The sequence below is a fragment of the Solanum verrucosum genome, unplaced genomic scaffold (assembly GCF_900185275.1).
Source record: "Solanum verrucosum unplaced genomic scaffold, falcon-dt-bn FXZP01000022.1, whole genome shotgun sequence".
NCBI lineage: Eukaryota > Viridiplantae > Streptophyta > Magnoliopsida > Solanales > Solanaceae > Solanum > Solanum verrucosum.
Window position 1 is genome coordinate 1,921,495 of NW_026020086.1, and position 20,161 is coordinate 1,941,655.

Consider the following 20,161-nt stretch of genomic DNA (forward strand, 5'->3'; position numbering starts at 1 on the left):
TATATAAGAAGCTACATCTTGTTTCTTTTTCATATAAATGTTTGACCAGTATTCGAAACTCATTGATCCGACTAATTTAGATTCTCTATGCATGTAACCTATTAAAGGGGGGAAGCATACCTTACCATGAGTTTTCTATTTACTCTTAGGGTGTGAAACTCCAGGCAACTTTTGTACCAACAAAACACAGGAGAAATGTTGAGTATATAAGGAAATAAGCTTTAGACCCTTATGACATGTTTTAAAGTCGTACAACTATGGGCTCGAATAAGTTCATTATAACAATATCCTTGAGACTTCGTTTCGTTCTTCTTCTGTACCGTTGCATGTTCAAGTAGTATATTATATGCCATGAATATGGGGGTTAATTTTAAAAGTTGTGTTAGTGAAAAATAATAAAATAATAAAGATACAAGATTACAATTGAAAAATAAAATGAAGAAACAAAAATCTCTTCAGGTTGAGGCGCGGATATCTCACTATCTTAAAGGAGATTCAAGTCCATTGCAACAAATGTTTTTCACCGGTCTAGCAGTAGTCCTTCTTAACTTGTCCCCTTCAGGATTCAACAACCTTAACACAAAGTATAACTCAACAACTCTGGACAAGAGTTGAGTCCAAAGCTCCACAAAAAAGAACACCTCCCTTCAACTAATAAGAACTCTCTTTTTGACAAACTTTATGCACTCTATATTTTCCTTTGTGTGTTGTGTGTAATAAACCAAATGAAGACCACGACTGTTTATCACCATGAATAATGACATTTAAGCCAAATAACAATTGGCATTACTCAGCCACTTAAAGGAGAATCAGGTGACCAACAATCAATAGAGGAAGGAAGTACTACAATCAATAGAGGAAGTACTGCCTTAGAGGCAACTCCAACGGACAGAATCAATTTGTCAATGTGGCAATGCAAATAAGCATACTTTTATAATATTAAAATAAATGTTTTGAACGTGATATTTGTTCACACAAAGTAAAATTTATATTCCACGAGGAATTTGTTCCCCCAATAATAGAAAGGAGAATTTGCCCACAGATTTGTTACAACATATATAATTGGACTGTTTTGTTTTGTTAATAAAGAATCTATTCCTCGAGCCTCCAAAATCACAAGGAGAGGTAAATCACGCTAGACAAGCCTCGTATGAGAAGTTCGATCGAGAAAGCATACGTATAATTTCAAACCTAAGATCGAAGATCAACTGCTCAATCAACTGGACCCCCTGCTAATCATAGTATTACTTTATATATAAAAAATGAAGTAACAAGAAAATTACTATATAAAAATGAGTATAACATGAATTATTCGAATAAAATGATTTTCAAAAGGTAATAAGATGCTAAAAGGGGATTAAGGTATTCTTAATCTCTATTTGTGTACTAATACCAAATTGAAAAAATGTAAAAGGAAGAATATAACTTTAGTTAGGGGTAATTCCACTTAATTACTACCCAAAGAATCGTATTTGAGTGTGAACTTAATCTTAATTAATGTCAATTAATGACTTTATATAAGCATCATTTATAGCAAAAGAATATTACGTATATCATGTACTATATGTTGATTTAGTGCATGTATTGAATTAAATCAATGTAAAAGAATACACTTTCTAACAAAAGTGACTTCGAGCTTAAAAAAAACCTTATTCAAAAGAGATGATAAAGTAGAATTTCAAAATCTATGATAGTTAAGTGATTAAGGATAATCATCTTTATTCTGTTAATTTACACTTGTTACAAATCCTATGGGCGCCCTAATTTTTTCTAATTAAAAATTAGAAAAATCCAATGGTTTCAATTATCTTTTTAATTCTTTGAGATAAGGTGGGTCCCTAAATTTATATCTATACTCCTACAAAGATGATAACTCTTGATGAAAAAATAGAGAATGATGTCAAGTAGAATTCTCATTTTGTAACATTTCTATTAAAAGAATGACATAATTAATCATCCATAAAAATAAAATTAATAAATAAAGTAATTCAATTTGGTGTGGGAATCATTTTGCGTTTACGTAAGATTGTCGAAAGGTCGCATGAAAATATGATGTAACAATTTATCTATTTTATTGTTATTTTAAGCTACTCTTATAAATAAATAAAGTTAGTAACTAAAATATAAGTTAATTTACCCAATCGCAATATCTTAAAATACATTAACAATCTAAAAATATTTCATATATCAAAGTTAAACCTTAATATAAGGGTTAATACATAATAAAAAAACTTTAAAACCATTTACTTTTTAACTTTCATAACAAAATAGTGCTACTTTTTTTTTGAATTATAATATTCCTTATTTAATTTTTTATTTGAATGGAACTATGAATTCCAATAATTTATTTATATATCTCAATAGTAATGACACCATATTCTTAATTTGATTAATTTTTAGCAAACTAGTATTCACAATTTGTGAAGATCTTTCTAGTTATATAAGAAATCTTTGATTAATATTAATGTATGCATTATATGTGTGCATTATATAATTATATAATACACACGTAAACATTTTTACGTAACTTGATCTTAATTAATATTTATATTCTTTAATTTTGGTTATTTATATTTATATAAAGTTGAACAAATACATATTATATCCTACATGGCATAAGCGGATATTGTCATCTAAAACGCGTGTGTCTACTTTATTTTTTGATGATCGTAGTATCCGGGCCAGCTTTCACGCACCATTGAATAATTCAATGGGATACCTACTGGCTCCCACCACCAACAACCAACAGGTACCAGGTAGCTCTATCCACAAAGATTAGGACAGATGAGAAAAATTACCTAGTGTTTTTTGTCTCCGTTGAATTTTGAACCTGAAAACTCAAGGTTCTCAACCACTTCATTGACCACTAGGTAATACCAATGGATCTTGGACAATTCTATCTACCAAGACTAGAATATGTATACGATATATCTATTTATTCAATTTTATATCAATTTACATACTTATTTGAGCATACACAAAATTAAAAAATATAGATATCAGTTTAGACCATAAAAAGCTAAAACCTATGATAATAATAATGATAGGTTGACAAATCATAGTACTCCACAATGACATAAAAAAACAGTACTAGGAATAAAAACGTTACATCACTTTTTTGATCATACAATTTTATTTTTTAAAAAGAAGTTTCTCTTATCTTCTTGCTACTATATAATCAAATGAAATCATATAAATGACTCATGAAAATTTGCCATACTTTGATACAATGATATGGACAGGTGGCACACATACCAAAAAATAGTTCCCTTTTTGTTACCACCACCTTGCCTCTTCCTTGTATAATTTTTTGTTCCTATCATAACTGACATTAAAAACCAAATCTTTTGTATTTATCCTCTGATGAAAAGTGGATAAAAGGGTCTTTTTGTTGGAGTATTTTGGGGCTTTAAACTTTGAAAGGTATGAAATTTTAGTGCAAAAAACTAAAGTTTGTTCATGTTACTATTTTGAGTGAGTTTTTGTTTATCTTGGCATGCATTTATGCTTTTTAGGGTTTATTTTTTATTGACAATATGATGTTTTTTGTGAGATTTTTTCCTACCCTTTGTTTAATATGCTTTAAAGTTTCGAACTTTATGTTTTTTAGGGTTCATTTTATATTTGATAATATGATGTTTTTTTGAACTTTTTTTCCTACCCTTTATTTATTATGCATTAAAGTTTCAATCTTTATATGTATTTTTGTGTATTTGAGTAGTAGAAAGAAAGAAACTTTTAGCCCTCTCCTTACTTTGGGTCTTTTGAGGTATGAAAATTTTAGTGGAAAATACACACTGAAAGTTTGTTAATGTAATTATTTTGTGAGTCTTTCTTTCTCTTTGCATGCATTTATTGACAATATGTGATGTTCTTTGTTTTATTATACTTTAAAGTTTCGAACTTTATAGGTGTATTTTTGGACAAGTGGCACATACCCATATGGTTCCCCTGTTCTTGCCACCACCTTGGCTCCTTCTTGCCTGACATTAAAAATCAAATCTTTTGTATTTGTCTTCTTAAAGTAGATAAAGGGTCTTTTTGTTGGAATATTTTGTGTCTTTTAAGGTATGAAATTTTTGTGCAAAAGATAGACAATGGAAGTTTGCTAGTGTAACTCTTTTGAGTGAGTCTTTCTTTCACTTGGCATGCATTTATGTTTTCAGGGTTCATTTTTTCCCCATTTTTTGTTGACAATATGATGTTTTTTAAAGTTTGTTTTGCCTACCCTTTGTTTATTATGCTTTCAAGTTTCAATCTTTACATGTATTTTGTGTACTTGAGTAGTAGAAAGAAAAGAACTTCGACAAGTGGCACATACCTATATAGTTCCCCTGTTCTTGCCACCTTTTGACTCTTTCTTGCCTCTTCCTTCTATGGTTGTTCCCATCATAACTGACAATAAAAATTAATTATTTTTTTTTGTATTTATCATCTGAGAGTAGATAAATGGTCTTTTTGTTGGAGTATTTTGAGGCTTGAAGGTTTGAAATTTTAGGTGCAAAAATAAACTTTGTTCTTGTAACTATTTATTTTTTTAGTGCTCATGTAACTATTTTGAGTGAGTTTTTGTTTCTCTTTGCATGCAGTTATATTTTTGAGGATTCACTTTTTATTGGCAATATGATGTTCTTTTAAGTTTCTTTTTCACACTCTTTATTTGTTATGCTTTAATGTTTCAAACTTTACATGTATTTTGTTTGTACTTGAGTAGTAGAAAAAAAGAAACTCTTAGCCCTCTCCTTTTATACATGGCCTTAGTAAATGAGTATATTTCTATGAGAAGGTTGAGGAAGTGGACTTTTAAGGTTGTTTTCTTGTTTGATAGAATGAAATGGAGTTTAGTATCTACATAGTGTATTTTATTTGTTAGTGTATTTTACGTATTTATTATGTGTTTTTTATACTTTTTCACTGAGAGGAGTCGAATATAAAGAAGTATACACACACGTGAAGTATACACTATGCAGGTACTATACTATCTGCATAGTGTATTTTATTTGGCTCTGCAACTGTTACCTATATGTGGAATTTTGATGTGTAAAATATGTCTCTGTTGCAGGATAGCTTTTGAATGCTTCTACAAAAGTTTAGCAGACATATTGGATTAGTCAATTCATAATTGAGCCATAGAACCCATCTTTTTGGAGCGTTTAATGATAGTGAGTCTTCTCAAGGGAATTCCTTGATGGGGAGTGTTTGTTCATGTAAAAGAGACCACTATGCTGATGAGAACATAACTAGAAGAGGCTTTTCTGGTAGATACTTCAAATTTGGCTCAAAATGGCTAGAGTCCTCCCTTTTTTTGCCCGCTGCGTGTTGTCAATTTCAACAAAGCCATTGTCCGTCCCTCATGGAAGTATGCATTTGTAAAATATGCGAGGTGACTAAATATCTCTGCTACATCCCTTTGAGATTCATGGTCGAGTACTTCGTGTTTGTTCGGGAAATTTTATGCTCTCTGTATTAACAGGACATCGACAAATATCGTTCATTTTCAATGCTCCCAAGAGACATAAGCCAGTTGATATTCAACCATCTGGTGGATTCATGCAGCCTTTCTGATAGCTGTATTGAGGCTTTTAGAGATTGCGCCCTGCATGTAAAGTCCTCGCTTGTATTGGAAGCTTGAATTTAATTATTGTTTCAATACAGGATCTGGTTGATTATTTCATTTGATGGTTTTCTTTTTGCTGATAGGATATGTGCATGCGAGAACATATGAGAGTAAACAATAAATGGATGGATGTCATTTCTTCACAAGGATCATCATTACTGTCTGCATATATATCTAGCACCGAGGTTACAGATTTTGGTTTAAGCCTCCTTAGGAATTGCTCAAACCTCCAAGCCTTAGGTTTGGATTGCTGCGACAAAATTTCTGCCCGTGGCATAAAGCACATCGCTGGTAGTTATTGCTACTCCCTCTGATGATATATTACATGTTAACCTATACTGCTCTCTTGCAACTAATTTGACATAGAAGGATTTTTTCTTATGAAGCTAATATTATTGCTTTTGTTTACCGTGTCCGTTATAGCTTTCCACAATTAGCATGAATGTAGAAAGATTTGTAATTGAATTCTCTATTTGCTTTCAAGTTTTATTTATCTTTGACATTGGATCATAAATTATTAAGTTCTGCTTCTATTAATCGGATTATAATTAGTCTAATTACCAGGGACCTTTTTTTTTCATTTACATTTGTGGGATACCAACCTCTATGAACTTCTCTATTATTCAGATATAGAAAAAGGAAATCTGAAAAATCCATCCCAAGGGATCTTCCATTGATGCCTCAACACTGCGGTGATCTGCTTCTTAATGCAGCTTAAGAAACTGAATCTCAGGAAGTAGTTTATAATGGAATGCTTTACATGCTTGATAAAATTGATCAGATTCAGACACATAATTTGAGCTTCCAAGATCATTAATGAATTTACTTCCATCTCATTCGGGGGTTGAATAACAATTTCCTTGTTTTCTATGGATAATGTGAGCTATCAATTTGATTTGATGAATCATTTTGTCTTGTTTGCCAAAGTGGATATGTCACTATCTCCCCCACCCCACTATGTGCTAGAATTTCTGGCGATGACGATCCATTATATTTGTTGCTCAGGTTTTACAGATTTGACATACTTGAGTTTTAGAAAATGCAATGGGATCAGTGCTGAATCAATGAAAAGTTTATCCGGCTCAATGAAACTAGTCAAGTTGGAGTTTGAGCGATGTCCTCTAGTTCATGGAGGTTTTATTCATCTTGAAGGTTTGTTGTTTTCCCGTATTTCTTGTTGAGGAGACAACATTATGTCGTCTTTAATGTTTGGCTATTTTTGTCGTTTCTGATTATACAAGTGCAATGCATATGTCCCTCTTTGTTTGGTTGTGTGCTGCCCTTTATTCATTTGTGTCTTTTAACTTTTAGGTTTGACGAACCTTGAATCTCTCACTATAAGAAACTGCAAGTTTATTACGGATTCAGACTTGAAGCCTCTTGCAGGTATATTCTCGATGAATATGCTTTAAAATCTTCATATATATATGTGTTTGAGCTTGTTTCGTGGAGTTGCTTCGTAAATGTTTGCCGATTTTCACACGATATATTTCAGGGCTTGTGAATTTGAAGGAACTTCAGATTTCATGTATCGACATAACAAATGTTGGAGTGTCTTATTTAAGAGGTATCACTTACCTTTTTTGGTGTTATAAACTTTTGTGATGTCCTATGATTGTTCTAATTGATCATACCAGGACTGCCTGCATGCTTGGTTTAGGTGATCTCACATTACTTTTAAAGTTCCCATCTTTTGGATTCTATTGTAAAAAAAATGTTATGCCTTTTTGTGTGTTTCCATGAAAACTGAAGCCTCAGGCTCATTGCACTTTTTCTAGTTTCGCTGGTTTTACTATATCGGATTTTATTTTTTTTTGAACATTTCAACATATCTTTCATTTGTTATATGATATCTTTATTTACCAATTTGTTATGTTGTTTATGTTACCGGTTTTAGCCTTTTGAGTCTGATAAATTCCAAACTTTTAAGTATGTAAGAAGCTCAATTAATAGTCTCTTCGGCTGCTTTTCGTAAAGTTTACATTTTTTTTTGTTCTATGGTTGAGATGTAATCTGGATTTGATAATATTTCATTCTTTTACAGATCTGTACAAACTAGTCGTGCTAAACTTGGAAGGGTCTGTTGTTACTGCATCATGTTTGGATTACCTCACAGGTCTGCTGCTTTTACTGTGTTTATTTCCATGTTAACTTACTAGGTCTAGTTTGTGGGACAAATTTTATGAAGTAAAAGAGAGAATTTTTCGGGGAATTACTTCTCTATTCTGGGATTCCATCACGTTGTTGAAGTTTCTGATAGTTCCTTTATCATTATGCAGCTCTCACTTCGTTGAAGTCGCTAAATGTCAATAGATGTCACCTGTTAGATGATGGATGTGAGAAGTTTTCGGGTAAGTGGAAGACATTTGTTATCTGCCAAAAAGAACTGACTAAAGGAAAACCATTCCACATTGTTAGCCAACCGTTTTACATCTGCAGCACTCAGCAGTTTGAAAGAGTTGAATCTGGGATTTAACAATATCACGGATACATGTTTGGTACAGCTAAAAGGTTCGTAATTTCTCTTTAATTTCCTCCTTTCGAGGTTAGATGACATTTTATCTTTAGTTTCTCTAAAATTCAAATCCATTCTCTCTATGCTATCATGCTATAGCATCCTAAGATCCAAAAGCTTTCAGTTTTAACGATTCAACTTATTTCACCAAAAGTGTTTTCCTTTCAAATATAAAATATAACCTGTCTTTATTTTCATGTAATATGTCATTTATTACCCCACTCTAGTATTTTTTATCCAAACATTTCGCAAAATGAACCAGAAAAATGGAAAACATTAGCAAATTGCTAATCTGTTTCAGTCAGATAATGTTGTCATGCAAGAGTTCTATGCCTGCGGTTAACAGCCCAAACTGTTGTAATCTTGATGTCACACCTACCATTTTGTTGATATTCGTGGAGAGTTTTGTTGTTATCCAATTGATCATGTTGAGTCACGACTCTTTCATTATGGGATCGAAACTTAAACTTGGCAATAATATGAACTTTCTTGTTACTTAATTCTCACGTGCTGAAACTTGTTTGTTTTCATCTTGAACAAACTGTTGGTATATCTAGAGTTGATATTTGGCCACCGGCTGTTGCTTTATCTTGGAGTTTTGAGATGCTTTCAGGATAGCTAGAATTGATGTTCTCTTACCTCTGATCCCTTGGTTTGAAAAAAATCAGTTTTAAGTTGAGGTGGTTACTTCTATATGTTTCATCTTTCTCCCATTATTTTGGTTATTTACTTCTTTTAGTTTTACCAATGTTGCAGGGATGACAAAATTGGAAGGCCTCTACTTGGATTCTTGTAGGATTAGCAATGATGGTCTTGCTCATTTAGCTGGTATACTTAAAAATAGTTTATTTCCCCTCCCCTCTTTTCTTTGTTTAGCATTATGCTGTAGTGTCACTCATTTACTTTTTCTGCATTAAATTGTAGTCTTGAATACCTCATCATGTAGTCAATGCAATTTTTGGTGTGTTGGCGCAATATTTCCTTTGGCTGTTTGTTTAGTCCAATTCTGTGTCATTAAGACCCCTAGTCGAGTTCTAATGCCTGAAGTCTGAATATTAGACTCAAGTTTAAAGCTCAAATAAACTGAGATGGTTATATACAGACATGTCATGTGAAGTTCATGCAGATTTGAACTTGTTGGACACTCTTGGAGATTGTTCACAAGGACTTTTGAAGCTCTAAATTATTAACACCATATAGTTTGGTTAAAATGCATCCACCAGACCAGAAAGAGAGTTCTTTTTTATCTTTTACAGATTAATGTCGTCCGTCTTTTTCAGGCCTTTCAAACTTGAAAGCTTTGGAGCTGTCTGATACTGAAGTTGGAAGGAATGGAATACTTCAACTCTCTGGTTGGACCATTTACCCTACTTAGCAACTGATTTTCCATCATATCATGCGACTTTTGGCATCACATTAGCCTAGTGATTTTGATATATATGTTAAAAAAAGTCTGTTGCTTTTCTTTCATGTCAGCTCTCACAATAGCAAGTAAAGTGCAAGTGTGCAAATCCTAATTAGTTTATAATCAAATCTCACCAACCAATTTATCTTCACAAGTTAATACGCTTGCCCCATATTTATTAGTCTTTATGAGAGGATCAGGGTGAGGACTTAAGTTGGTCAGATTACAAAAAATACTTAGGGGTCATTTGGTTTGAAGACAAGTTTTGTTGGTATAAGTTATACACAGGCATCCTTAAGGGTATTTTTGTCATTTTCATTGTTTATCATGTGTTATCTAATCCCGGTACAATTATTGCAACCTCTGGCAAGTATAATTTATCCCGGACTAATTACTAATCCTGGTATAACTAATTCTAGGATTAGTAACCAAACAAGGGCCAAGACAGTACTAAATTTTATTTTTTTCCCAGGACTATCTTTGCTTGTCCATTAGACCAAACGACCCTTAATGACCCCTAAAGATTTTGGCTTGAAGTGTCTGTTTAGTAGGCCAACACCTGCCAAACTTAGAATTTTACTTGAGTTTGCAACTGATCTTATTACCAATCTTCAAAATGCAATACAAACATTTATTTATCTTCATACTTTGAGTTGATATCTACTAGAATATGTACATCCTTTTTACATTATCTTTTAGTTCTTTGTGAACAAATTCTACGTTGGTCGATTCATTTTCATCTGTCCAAAATTCAGGGGTCTGATCATTTGTTCCTTTCACATCATCTCATTTTTTTGAATTTAGATTTCTTGAAGTTCTTAGATTTTAAACAAGTTCCCAATTCATTTTCGTATGGTCAAAACAACATACTCCTTGTGGGTCAAGGTTAATTAGTGATCCAGGTTACCTATGGTAATATCCACCTGCCAAAAGCATCTGTTGTGCTTGTGGACGTCAATTGAAGGTTCTAAGGTAAATCAGACTCCAGTTTTGCTTCCTTTTGCCGTAAAAAAAGAAAAGTGCCTTGTAGTTCTGGTGCTCTATTGCACTTAAAGTACCTTCGCTGATTCAATTTAGTTTTTATTCCATCCCAAATTATGTGTCATTGTCTGACTTTGCATGGAGTTTAGGGATGAAAAACTTTTGAAACTTTGTGGTTTAAAACAAGGCATGCATTTGTGTGGCGGTAAATCATCTCATTAAAGAGATTAATTTGTTCCTAAATACAGAAAGGTGTCGTTCTTTTTGGGACAAGCTAAAAAGTGATGTGTGCTATATAAATTGGAAAATAGAGGTAGTAGTTATTATCCAACTTCTCCATGTGTGTTCTGTGTTGTTTTTTCCCCTCTACTTTTTCCCTGTATAATGAGTTCTCATATTCTTGTTATTTTTCTGGCTAGAAACTGAATCTTCCTTCCTTGACATAGAATTTGTTACAAGTGACTTTCTGTACAGCGAGATTTATGTATTTTCACAGTTCAAAGACTACAATTTCAGTCGAAACTATAAGCTCTTATGGCAGTAAATCGGGGGTGTAGGGGAAAGGAATTGGTGTTTTTATCTGCATTCCGTCGAGCAATGTGTATAACATATGTCACATTCTCGACTTGTAAAAGCTTTACAGCTTACTTTTTGATGCTTCTATATTGTTATCTTGTACATATGATGACGTGCTGATTTTAACAATTGGTATGTTCTAGGGTTGACGAAATTGGAAGATCTCAATCTCTCGTTCACCTCAGTAGCTGACAGTGGTTTGAAAGAGTTATCTGGATTGACTTCTCTGAGGTCACTTAACCTTGATGCTCGTCAAATTACAGATTCAGGACTTGCAGTTCTCACCGGTAAGCCCTGAAATCTTTTTCTTCTTTAATATGAGGTGCAGATTTTGGAAATCTACTCATCCCCAGTCTTGTGTCCATTTTCATTACACACACTGAACATGACCTCAGATAGAAGATTATGAAGGACACAAATTAGGGTAGAACATTAGTGGGTAGAGTTGAGTTTTGTGTCGCTTATCCTTTCATACTCTTATAGTTTCTTGTACCCTGATTGTTGTCCTATTTTGTTGTAGTTACTCTTCTTTTTAAGACTACTTTGCCATGAGTTCTTATTATTTTGACATGACTTCTTCTCTCCATGTTTTCTTAAATGCTTTTTATTCTATTGAAAATAGCCTCTCTACCATCCAAGGTATGGGTAAGGTCTGCGTACACACTACCCTCTCCAAACCCCACTTGTGAGATTACACTGGTATGATGTTGTTCTCTGAACACATGGACTTAATAGATATATTGCTAGTATAGAAGGTCGACAAACTCAGGTTACAGATATTCTGATGAATCTGATCATGCTAAGGAGAATAATGATTGGTGTGCCATATATGTGTCGGTGGAAAACCTTGAAACACCAGAATGTGTTTCTAGTAACGACTTCTTTGACATTAACAACTGTTTTTATTTGTTCTACTTTTTGTACGGAAGTTTGATATTGTACGTCGTATGAAGTTGTACTGCAAGTAGTGCCTTCCAAATTATCATGGAAGGCTTTTTTTTACAATTATAGTGACGCTTCATTGTAATAACCAGAATTTGAAGTCTCACGATTACGGTTCATTTTGGGTTTTGTTATATTTTTGTTTGTTAGTTCATTTCTCTTGTTTTTTGGGGACAACACTCATTGTAGTTTAATAGGAGCCGTTTAGGTCATTCTTTTCTGGTTTATACTAGAAACATTAACATGTAGCTTTTTCTGCCATATGGAAGCAGGTTTAACTGGATTGACTCATCTGGATCTTTTTGGTGCTCAAATTACAGATTCCGGTACAAAGTATCTGTCATGTAAGTTGAAGCAACCGTTTATTTTTTGGAAGTACCGTCAAAAAATTTCTATTATTTTTCATGTATGTTAAGTTTTGAATATGGAGCAGGAACATTCTTATCATTTCTTTACAGATGGTAGTAAGAATGAGTTTTCTTGGCGATGTATGGTAATGGAACTATGGAAGTGAATCGACAAGAAATATTTCTTCGTTGCTGCTAGAAACTCCTTTAGTTGGTCTGATGTTAAGTGATTCAGCTGTTAATTGCTTCTTGGTCTTACTATCTATAACTTGCAATACCAATACTGACGTATGAAACGACCCTTCTAATGAGGGGAGGTGTCAACAATTTTCTTTGTGGTTGTCCTCTCTTGTTGTTTCCAATCTTCATGATTAATTTTTCCAAGCTAAACTTGTAGCTCCACTACATTTGTGCTCAGACACATTGTTGTTTTCAATTTTTTACTCATTTCCAAATTCTCAAGTATGTGCATGTCTCACCAGATTTCAAAAACCTCCAATCTCTGGACCTCTGTGGTGGTCAGTTGACGGATGCTGGGGTCAAGAACATAAAGGATCTTACTTCTCTGACGTTGCTAAACCTGTCACAGAACTTGAAGCTATCAGATACAGCCTTGGAGTTTCTATCAGGTACTTTTTCATTTCATTCGGTACGTGAAACACCTACAGCAGTACTAATGCTCGTCAAAACTGCTGCTATGGATGATTAATATGGGAACTACATTGGGAATTGATGACTTCAAACATATCTAATGAAGACGATAGAATCCTTAATATGTTGAGTTTCTCTCAACATACTGATGTACGTTTTTCAATCAGCTTAGACTAAATACCACAATGATGAATGCTTTCTGAAATAGTGATGGTGAATTTAGTGTTGATGTGTGCTTCCACATGCACCCACTCTCTTAAGGCTTTAGAAAGGAATGTATTAGTCTAGCCAACTGCAGGAATACTACTACTTTTAAAATCATCGAGGCGTTTGCGTAATGGGAACCTTGGAGAAACGGTATGGTTGCCTCGGTGTGAGCTTAAAAGTCACGGATTGAAGCCGTGAAATTATCCATTGATGCTTGCGTCAGGGTAGGCTGCTTAAAGTACCGCCCCTTGGGGCTACGGTTGTTTTTCAGGTTCTGTGTGAACACGAGTTGCTTCGTGCACCAGGTTGTTCATTCATTTAGTTGTTCGGACCAAGTTGTGTGCATCTCAATTATTTCACTCCATACATATACTTCTCATCAGTATAGGTGGAGGCGTTGGTTGGCTCTGTCAACCAACAGTTGGATCGATTGGAAAAAGTTGCATTAGTGTTTTCTTTCCTTTTTTCCTTTCTCGGATTTCAATCCTGCTTTTTCATAGTTTTCCTACTTAATTGACAACATCTCATCTGAAAATGCAGGATTGACATCATTGGTTTCTTTGAATGTCTCAAACTCTAGAATCACCAGTGACGGTTTGCAGCACCTGAAGCCTCTCAAGAATTTGCACTCTCTATACCTAGAATATTGTGGGGTGACAGCATCTGAAATCAAGAAACTTCAAGCTACAACCCTTCCAAATCTTGTGCGATACCGTCCTAATGAATGATATAGTTTATCTTGGGACTATACCTGGACAGCCATTTTGGTGTGTATATAGAATAACACCAACGGGCTATGCAAAGATGCTCTTCTTTTTCTGTTTTGCCAATAGTTACATATGTGTTTTCTGGTGTTTGATTACCTCTGTTAAATCAGGCACTTGATGTCTCATGCTTACCTCTTTATGTAGTTTACTCTGTTTGCAGTTGGTTCAACACTGTTATGTCCATATAGTGTGCATAATATATAAGCAGGCATTCGAACTTGGCTTCGGCAGGTAAGTAAGCACTTTAGTGGCTATTACTTGCATTAAGATTATCTGTCAATAATTCTCCCATTGCTTCAAGAGGAAAAAGCACATCAAAACAGTAATAATGCTAAAAGTTCCAACATTCTTCTTGATTGGTAATCAACACTGCAGTTAAAATACAACCTAACCAACAATATGGAACATCATACAAACAAGTTCAGTACATAATTAACTCACATAATGTTACATCAATACAATGCAAGAACTCTATCTAAGACCCTAATTGTGAAATCTCTAAAAAAAAAACATACAGTAAGGCTAAACTGACACAAAATAGTACTACAAGCAATGAATGAAAATCTAGGTTACAACAAAAAGTACTCCTAACAAAGAAATTCCTGTAAGAAAAGAATGCCTTTAGGACCCTTCCATGAGCCAAAAGGAGAATAACTGAAAACTACAGAAGCCATTTGCCACTGGCTTTGAGGAACCTGCAGCAATGGGCAAGACAACGACGATGAGGCAAAAATAAAGAAAAACATGTTTCTGCCTCTTCATCTCCATATGAAGGAAAAGAGAGAAAAAAATTTCTTTTTTCTTTTTTTCCTTTGTGATACTGTAAAACTCGATGGAACGAAAACAGGTAATGCACAATCCTTAGTGTGATAGTGTCACAAGGTCCAAATTCCAAAACCTGTATTAACAGCTGAAGCACATACAGTCCCTGCAGAAAAAATACATGAAACATCTCTCAGATAAAGCAGGGAACAACAACAACAACAAATGCAATGTAATCTCACAATGGGGTTTTGGGAGGGTAGAGTATATGCAGACCTTACCCCTTACCCCTACCTTGAGAAGGTAGAGAGAGTATTTCTAATAGACCCTCAGCTCAGAGAATGATAAAAAAGAGGCAGTAGAAACAAGCAGAAACGACACAAGAATAAGATTAGCGAGGCGAAAGGAACTTGATGTAGAAATTGTTGTCAAGACTCGGCATAGTTTTCAGTACAATCTGCTGAATATGTTTTAGTGACTGCATGACAAATCATCTGGATGTACTTCTGTACAGTACACTTGAACATACAAAAATTATTTATAAGCTACAGTTAGTAGTTGATTATTGATCTTTCTTGTCCATTTTGGGATAGATTATCATCTAACCATCCAGGTACACAGGCCTGCTTTCCTTGCAAACTACAAAAATGAGTATTTATTTCCCGAGGAAGGCTGTTAGCCCTATATGAAATTGCTTAACAGGTCACAGAATTCGGAAAGATCTGAACTTGTAAACACCAGGCTACTCCCAGCAATATGTGAACTCGACGAAAAGGGAAAATATAAAAGTAACAAAATTTATGTCTTTCTGCCTACAGGAATGAAAAAGCTTTTTCAGGAATTGACCATACTTCTTGCACGTACGTGTTAAGTGCTAATTCATAGAATTAAGTATTATTGCAGCCTGACCACAAATCATTATTCAATCTCTCTACAACATGAAGACTCCAAAGAATAGAGTAATAAACTTTAAAATACAACTCAAAGCACTAAATGAGCTGAACTTAGAGATGTTGAGATCAAACATAAGTTGCTACACCCACTTAAGGAAAACTGATTTTCCTCCCCTCACCCCACCTGCCTATGTCTTTCTTCCTACAGGATATTAAATGAATGAGCATGTTAAAGACAGGATATTTACCTTCCCAGTGAGCATAAGCATAGACTGGGTGCAACAACATCCGTAATAGGGAGTTTCTTTCTTGATTCCTCTGACACCATAACAAGAACTCATGCTAATTCAAGGGCATGATACAGCTTGGAAACTCGTCGCCTAAGCAATGGTTCCAACCTGAAAGAAGGGACGCCTCTTTCCCACCGTTTTGCTTCATACATCTCATTCCATGCTTGTACTATCTCGTCAATATTGAATCCCAGCCCTACAAATATGACAAACGTCAGAAACATTTCAAATGATCTTTAAAAAAACTCACTGAAATGGGAAACAAGTTTTAAGGCAATATTTTCCAGTTTCACCTTCTGTCGCAGTACTGTTGGAACAATGATTCTTTATCATAACAGCAATATCTGTTGGAGAAGCTCCGGCCAATTCAAATTTTTCAACAGAAACCTCCAAAGATTCTTGCCAGAGTGGAAGCCCAAGTTTGAACTCCATAAGTGATCGTTCGTATAGCATGGTACCCCATAGTAAATTTATCTGAGACATCATGTTTGCAGCTTGCTCAGTAGCTTCATCTGCAGATATTCCTTTGAACAAATTCTCTGACTTCATCTTCTGCAATTGCGTTTTGTTGGTGCTTGATAGTTTGTTCAGACGCAGTTCCTCTGCCTCCTCCCACATCTGCATACCTCTTTCCATATTTTCCTCAGCACTGTTGTAAAGCTGCAGAACTTCAGTAGAAGGCCAAGAATCCAAATTGACACCAGTACTAATCGCATAATACCAAGAAAGTTTTGCCTGCTCAAACTGTTGCTGCCCCAGAGCAAGGATACCTTCATAAAAGTTTGGTTTGATATTTAATGCCTCTTCATATCTCTCTCCTGCTTTTGAATATTCTTTTAGAGCCCAATCATAAGCAATTTTTATCTGTGCAAGCAAAGCTTCTCCGGAACTATCTTCTTTCAAGTAGACCCTTTTCCGTGCCCTGGACATATGAACATTACCCCAGTTGAACAATGCCAAAGCAGCCATCTCCTGAAATGTTTCTCCAGCTGTGCTGAAAAGGCATTGAGCTTCTTCACTTGTGATTGCCTCTTCCAAAGCCTCAGAGTATAGCTTCATTCCGACTTCATGGAGATCCAGATAAGCATCGGACTCAAATCCAACATAGTTTTTGAACAAATTAGAAAACTGGTAGATCCAATCATTAATGCAAACTGGTCCATTATGCAATTCCTTGCTTCTTTCAACATTTCCATTTTCAACAATCTTATCATGTCGTGCATTGTATTTATGATCGTCTTCCACACCTTTGATCTTCTCATAGAAAGGATCCTGCTCCGGACTAACTTCCACGATATAGAATCTTATAGAACCATGTCCTACAGAAGCTTCAGCCCACCTTAATTCCTCGTTTGTTGTCACCGTAACCAGGTCGCCTTCTTGGTCCCTATACTTGATTAGGACTGCTTTTAAGCTTGGGAAACGATCGCCTATGATCTCCCTTAGTGTCAAGATACTGCAGTTCAGAGGAACTTGGGCCCATCTTATGTCGTCCCCAAATACTAATTTCACTGTTCTTTTTGGCTCTTCTTCAGTGGTATGACTGATAATTTCCTCCACCACCAATTTATCTTCAGTTTTCCTCTCGTCATTGTCCTCATCTTTGTTCTCCTCATGCTGATCCTTGGCCTTATTTGCCTCGATCTTGTCCTTACTCTTCTTTTCCTTACTCTTATCCTTAGCTTTCTTTCTGTTGGTCTTGTTCTCAGTTTTATTTCCTTCCATCTTGTCATCAACCTTTTCTTCCTGAGTCTGGTCTTTATCAGTATTTTCATTTTGGTCCTCACTGTACCTTTCATCATTCTTGTTATCGGTTTGCTTTAAATCATTTCCGTGTTCAAATTCCTTCTCCTCCGCCTTCCCATTAACCATCTTCTCCTCTACTTTCTTGATTTTCTTCTTTAGAGCCCTCTCTTTTGATGATTTGGAGTGACTTGAAGCAAAAGGCGGTTCAACATATTCCGGTACGGGAATCAAATCTACCAGAATGTCATTCACCCCAATACCTTTTTGCTCGATGGTTGTTTTCACCCTCTCTGCAATCTCAGTAGCCATGAGATTATTCGGCTCCATCTCCAGCACCCTATTAACATCTCTCTGCGCCAAATCAAGCCTATTCAAAGCCTCATAACACCTAGCTCTCTTCAAAAGCGCCTTACTATATTTCGGTGTGACTTCAAGAGCCAAATTGCACTCATGGATCGCTCTAGGGTATTCACTCAGTCCCATCTGCATATAGCAAGCTGCTATATTACTACGGAGGTAAGAAACATCTATGTGGTTCCGCGGAAGCAACTTGATAGCTTTGTCATACTTCAGTATAGCCCCTTCACAGTCCCTTTTCTGAAACAGCTTATTCCCCTCATCCTTAAGTTCCTTCGACATAGCAATGAAAACTGCTGTGTCCTTATCAAATGCTCTAGGACTACTACTTTCACCAGATTTACCTCCTATCTTTTTCGACTTTGTCCAACTTTCCTTCCCCATTCTGAGCTCAACAAATCCAACTTTCCCAACTTAAACTAATTTCCTAATCCAAATCACTAAAACAGATTAAAAGTAACAGGACCTAACTGGTACAAAAATAGAGTCTTTGCACCAGATTAGAAATCAAGAACCAAACCCCACCACAACCCAGATAAGGAAATTTCACCAACCAAACAGAAACTTACAATCAGATCAAATCCACCACAACCCAGAAGCCAAGAAATTAAAAAAATCCGATCTTTTTCACAAAACACCAAGAAATAACTCAAAGAACTGAGATTTATCACCCTAAATCCAAAAGGGTATTCTTCAAAAATTACAAAACACTATATATCAGAAAAAAAATTCTCCTTTCTATTGTAAGCAGCTCAACAAACAAACCCCAATTGAAAGAAAAGAACCCTGAAGATAAAAATACCCCCTTTATTCAGCTGTAAACAAAGATTCTTGCTTTTTCTCTTTATTTTTTTTTTCCAAAATTTAAATTAAGGATATAATTTAAGATAACTTATCTGTAAATACTCAGCTTGCTTTTGAACACCCTTCAAATTTTTTATTTTTTTTTTGCAGATTTTCTGAGAATTTGAAGAGAGAAGAATGCGTAGAGACTTGTGTTTTCTTTGGGTTTTTTCACAGGGAATATTTGTTTATGCAGAAATGGGGAAAAAACAGCACAAATGCCTCCACTTGTTATTTAAGCTGATTTTTATTGTTTTTTTATTAAAAAAAATACAATTTAAAATTTAGAAAAATAAAAAGTAAAAAAAGGGTGTCTTGTACCTTAACGTAAACGCCACAAAAACAATGTCAACATAATAGTTGAATTTATTTTTTACTTTTTTAAAAAGGCGTCAGAGCTAAATGAGATCGAGAGGTTTCATTCGAATTATGTTCGACAAAATAGTGTACTTCTTCCATCTTATTTTATTTGAATTAGTTTGAGTGATACGAAACTTAATAAAAAAGGAAAGACTTTGAAATTTGTGGTCTAAAATAAGCTCTCATCATTTTATATGATGTAATTTGATTTGACACAAAATTTAAGGAAAAAAAACTTTTGAAATTTATAATCTAAAATAAGTTATAGATATTTGTGTCGCTATAACTACTTATTTGTTCTTAATAAAAAATCTCGAGTTTGAATTCTTCTATATTCAAAGTTGCCTTAATTAGGAAAGAAAGATTATGTTGATTTTGTTGTTGTTTTCTAGAAGGCCAAACACATACACAACCCCTCAAACTTGCCCTCATTTTTCATTTTGGCACTCCAATTTAGTCTTGTTCCATTTTAACCCTTAAACTCTATTTTTTTTTGTACCATTTAAACACTAATACTAATTTTTATGATTTTTTTATTTATTTATGTTCTTCAATTGCAATTTTTTATTTTAAAAAAATAGACGTGCGTTTGTTAATTTTCGTAAAAAAAATTAAACATTCAATTAAATTTTTCAAACAATAATATTATTTTTTGAGATTTCTCTGTATTTTTGCATGAAAGTAAATTGACAAAAGTTCTTCGATTTTCTTTCTTAAACATTCAATTAAATTAAATAACACTACTTATTTATTATTTCTTGTCATCTAGGCTATCTAAATTTAACGCAAATACTCACGTTTTATTTTTAATATAAATCAATACGAATAAAAAAACTCATATTCAATACGAGTAAAAAAGACTCTTGTTCATTTCTAATAACACTACTAAAAATGTTAAAACT

General features: G+C 34.3%; 2 protein-coding genes across 3 annotated transcripts; one reads left to right on the forward strand and one right to left on the reverse strand.

Moving 5' to 3' along the window:
- Positions 1-5,051: 5,051 nt before the first annotated feature.
- Positions 5,052-14,171, forward strand: LOC125824335 (uncharacterized). Of its 2 annotated transcripts, XM_049503696.1 has the most exons (15): positions 5,052-5,383; positions 5,474-5,602; positions 5,701-5,908; positions 6,623-6,769; positions 6,929-7,003; positions 7,113-7,184; positions 7,662-7,733; positions 7,897-7,968; positions 8,057-8,128; positions 8,889-8,960; positions 9,413-9,484; positions 11,238-11,381; positions 12,309-12,380; positions 12,866-13,012; positions 13,782-14,171. In XM_049503696.1, the coding sequence occupies exons 1-15, from the start codon at positions 5,189-5,191 to the stop codon at positions 13,967-13,969; spliced, it is 1,737 nt and encodes a 578-aa protein (XP_049359653.1). In that variant the 5' UTR covers positions 5,052-5,188; the 3' UTR covers positions 13,970-14,171. The 2 variants fall into 2 exon arrangements, with proteins under 2 accessions (XP_049359653.1, XP_049359654.1); XM_049503697.1 differs by lacking the exon at positions 6,623-6,769 and having other exon boundaries at positions 5,063-5,383.
- A 212-nt stretch (positions 14,172-14,383) lies between these two features.
- LOC125824292 (protein PHOX1-like) lies at positions 14,384-19,059 on the reverse strand. The gene is made up of 3 exons (XM_049503639.1): positions 16,247-19,059; positions 15,912-16,149; positions 14,384-14,936 (listed from the first exon to the last, which is right to left on the reverse strand). The coding sequence occupies exons 1-2, from the start codon at positions 18,438-18,440 to the stop codon at positions 16,001-16,003; spliced, it is 2,343 nt and encodes a 780-aa protein (XP_049359596.1). The 5' UTR covers positions 18,441-19,059; the 3' UTR covers positions 14,384-14,936; positions 15,912-16,000.
- Between the last annotated feature and the right edge of the window lie 1,102 nt (positions 19,060-20,161).

Excerpts from the sequence above, each read along its gene's own strand:
- LOC125824335 (XM_049503696.1), top strand. The coding sequence starts at position 5,189 with ATGGGGAGTGTTTGTTCATGTAAAAGAGACCACTATGCTGATGAGAAC. Across the intron at positions 5,384-5,473 it reads GCATTTGTAAAATATGCGAG|GACATCGACAAATATCGTTC; the intron begins GTGACTAAATAT and ends CTGTATTAACAG. Across the intron at positions 12,381-12,865 it reads CGGTACAAAGTATCTGTCAT|ATTTCAAAAACCTCCAATCT; the intron begins GTAAGTTGAAGC and ends ATGTCTCACCAG.
- LOC125824292 (XM_049503639.1), bottom strand. The coding sequence starts at position 18,440 with ATGGGGAAGGAAAGTTGGACAAAGTCGAAAAAGATAGGAGGTAAATCT. Across the intron at positions 16,150-16,246 it reads CAACAGTACTGCGACAGAAG|GGCTGGGATTCAATATTGAC; the intron begins GTGAAACTGGAA and ends TCATATTTGTAG.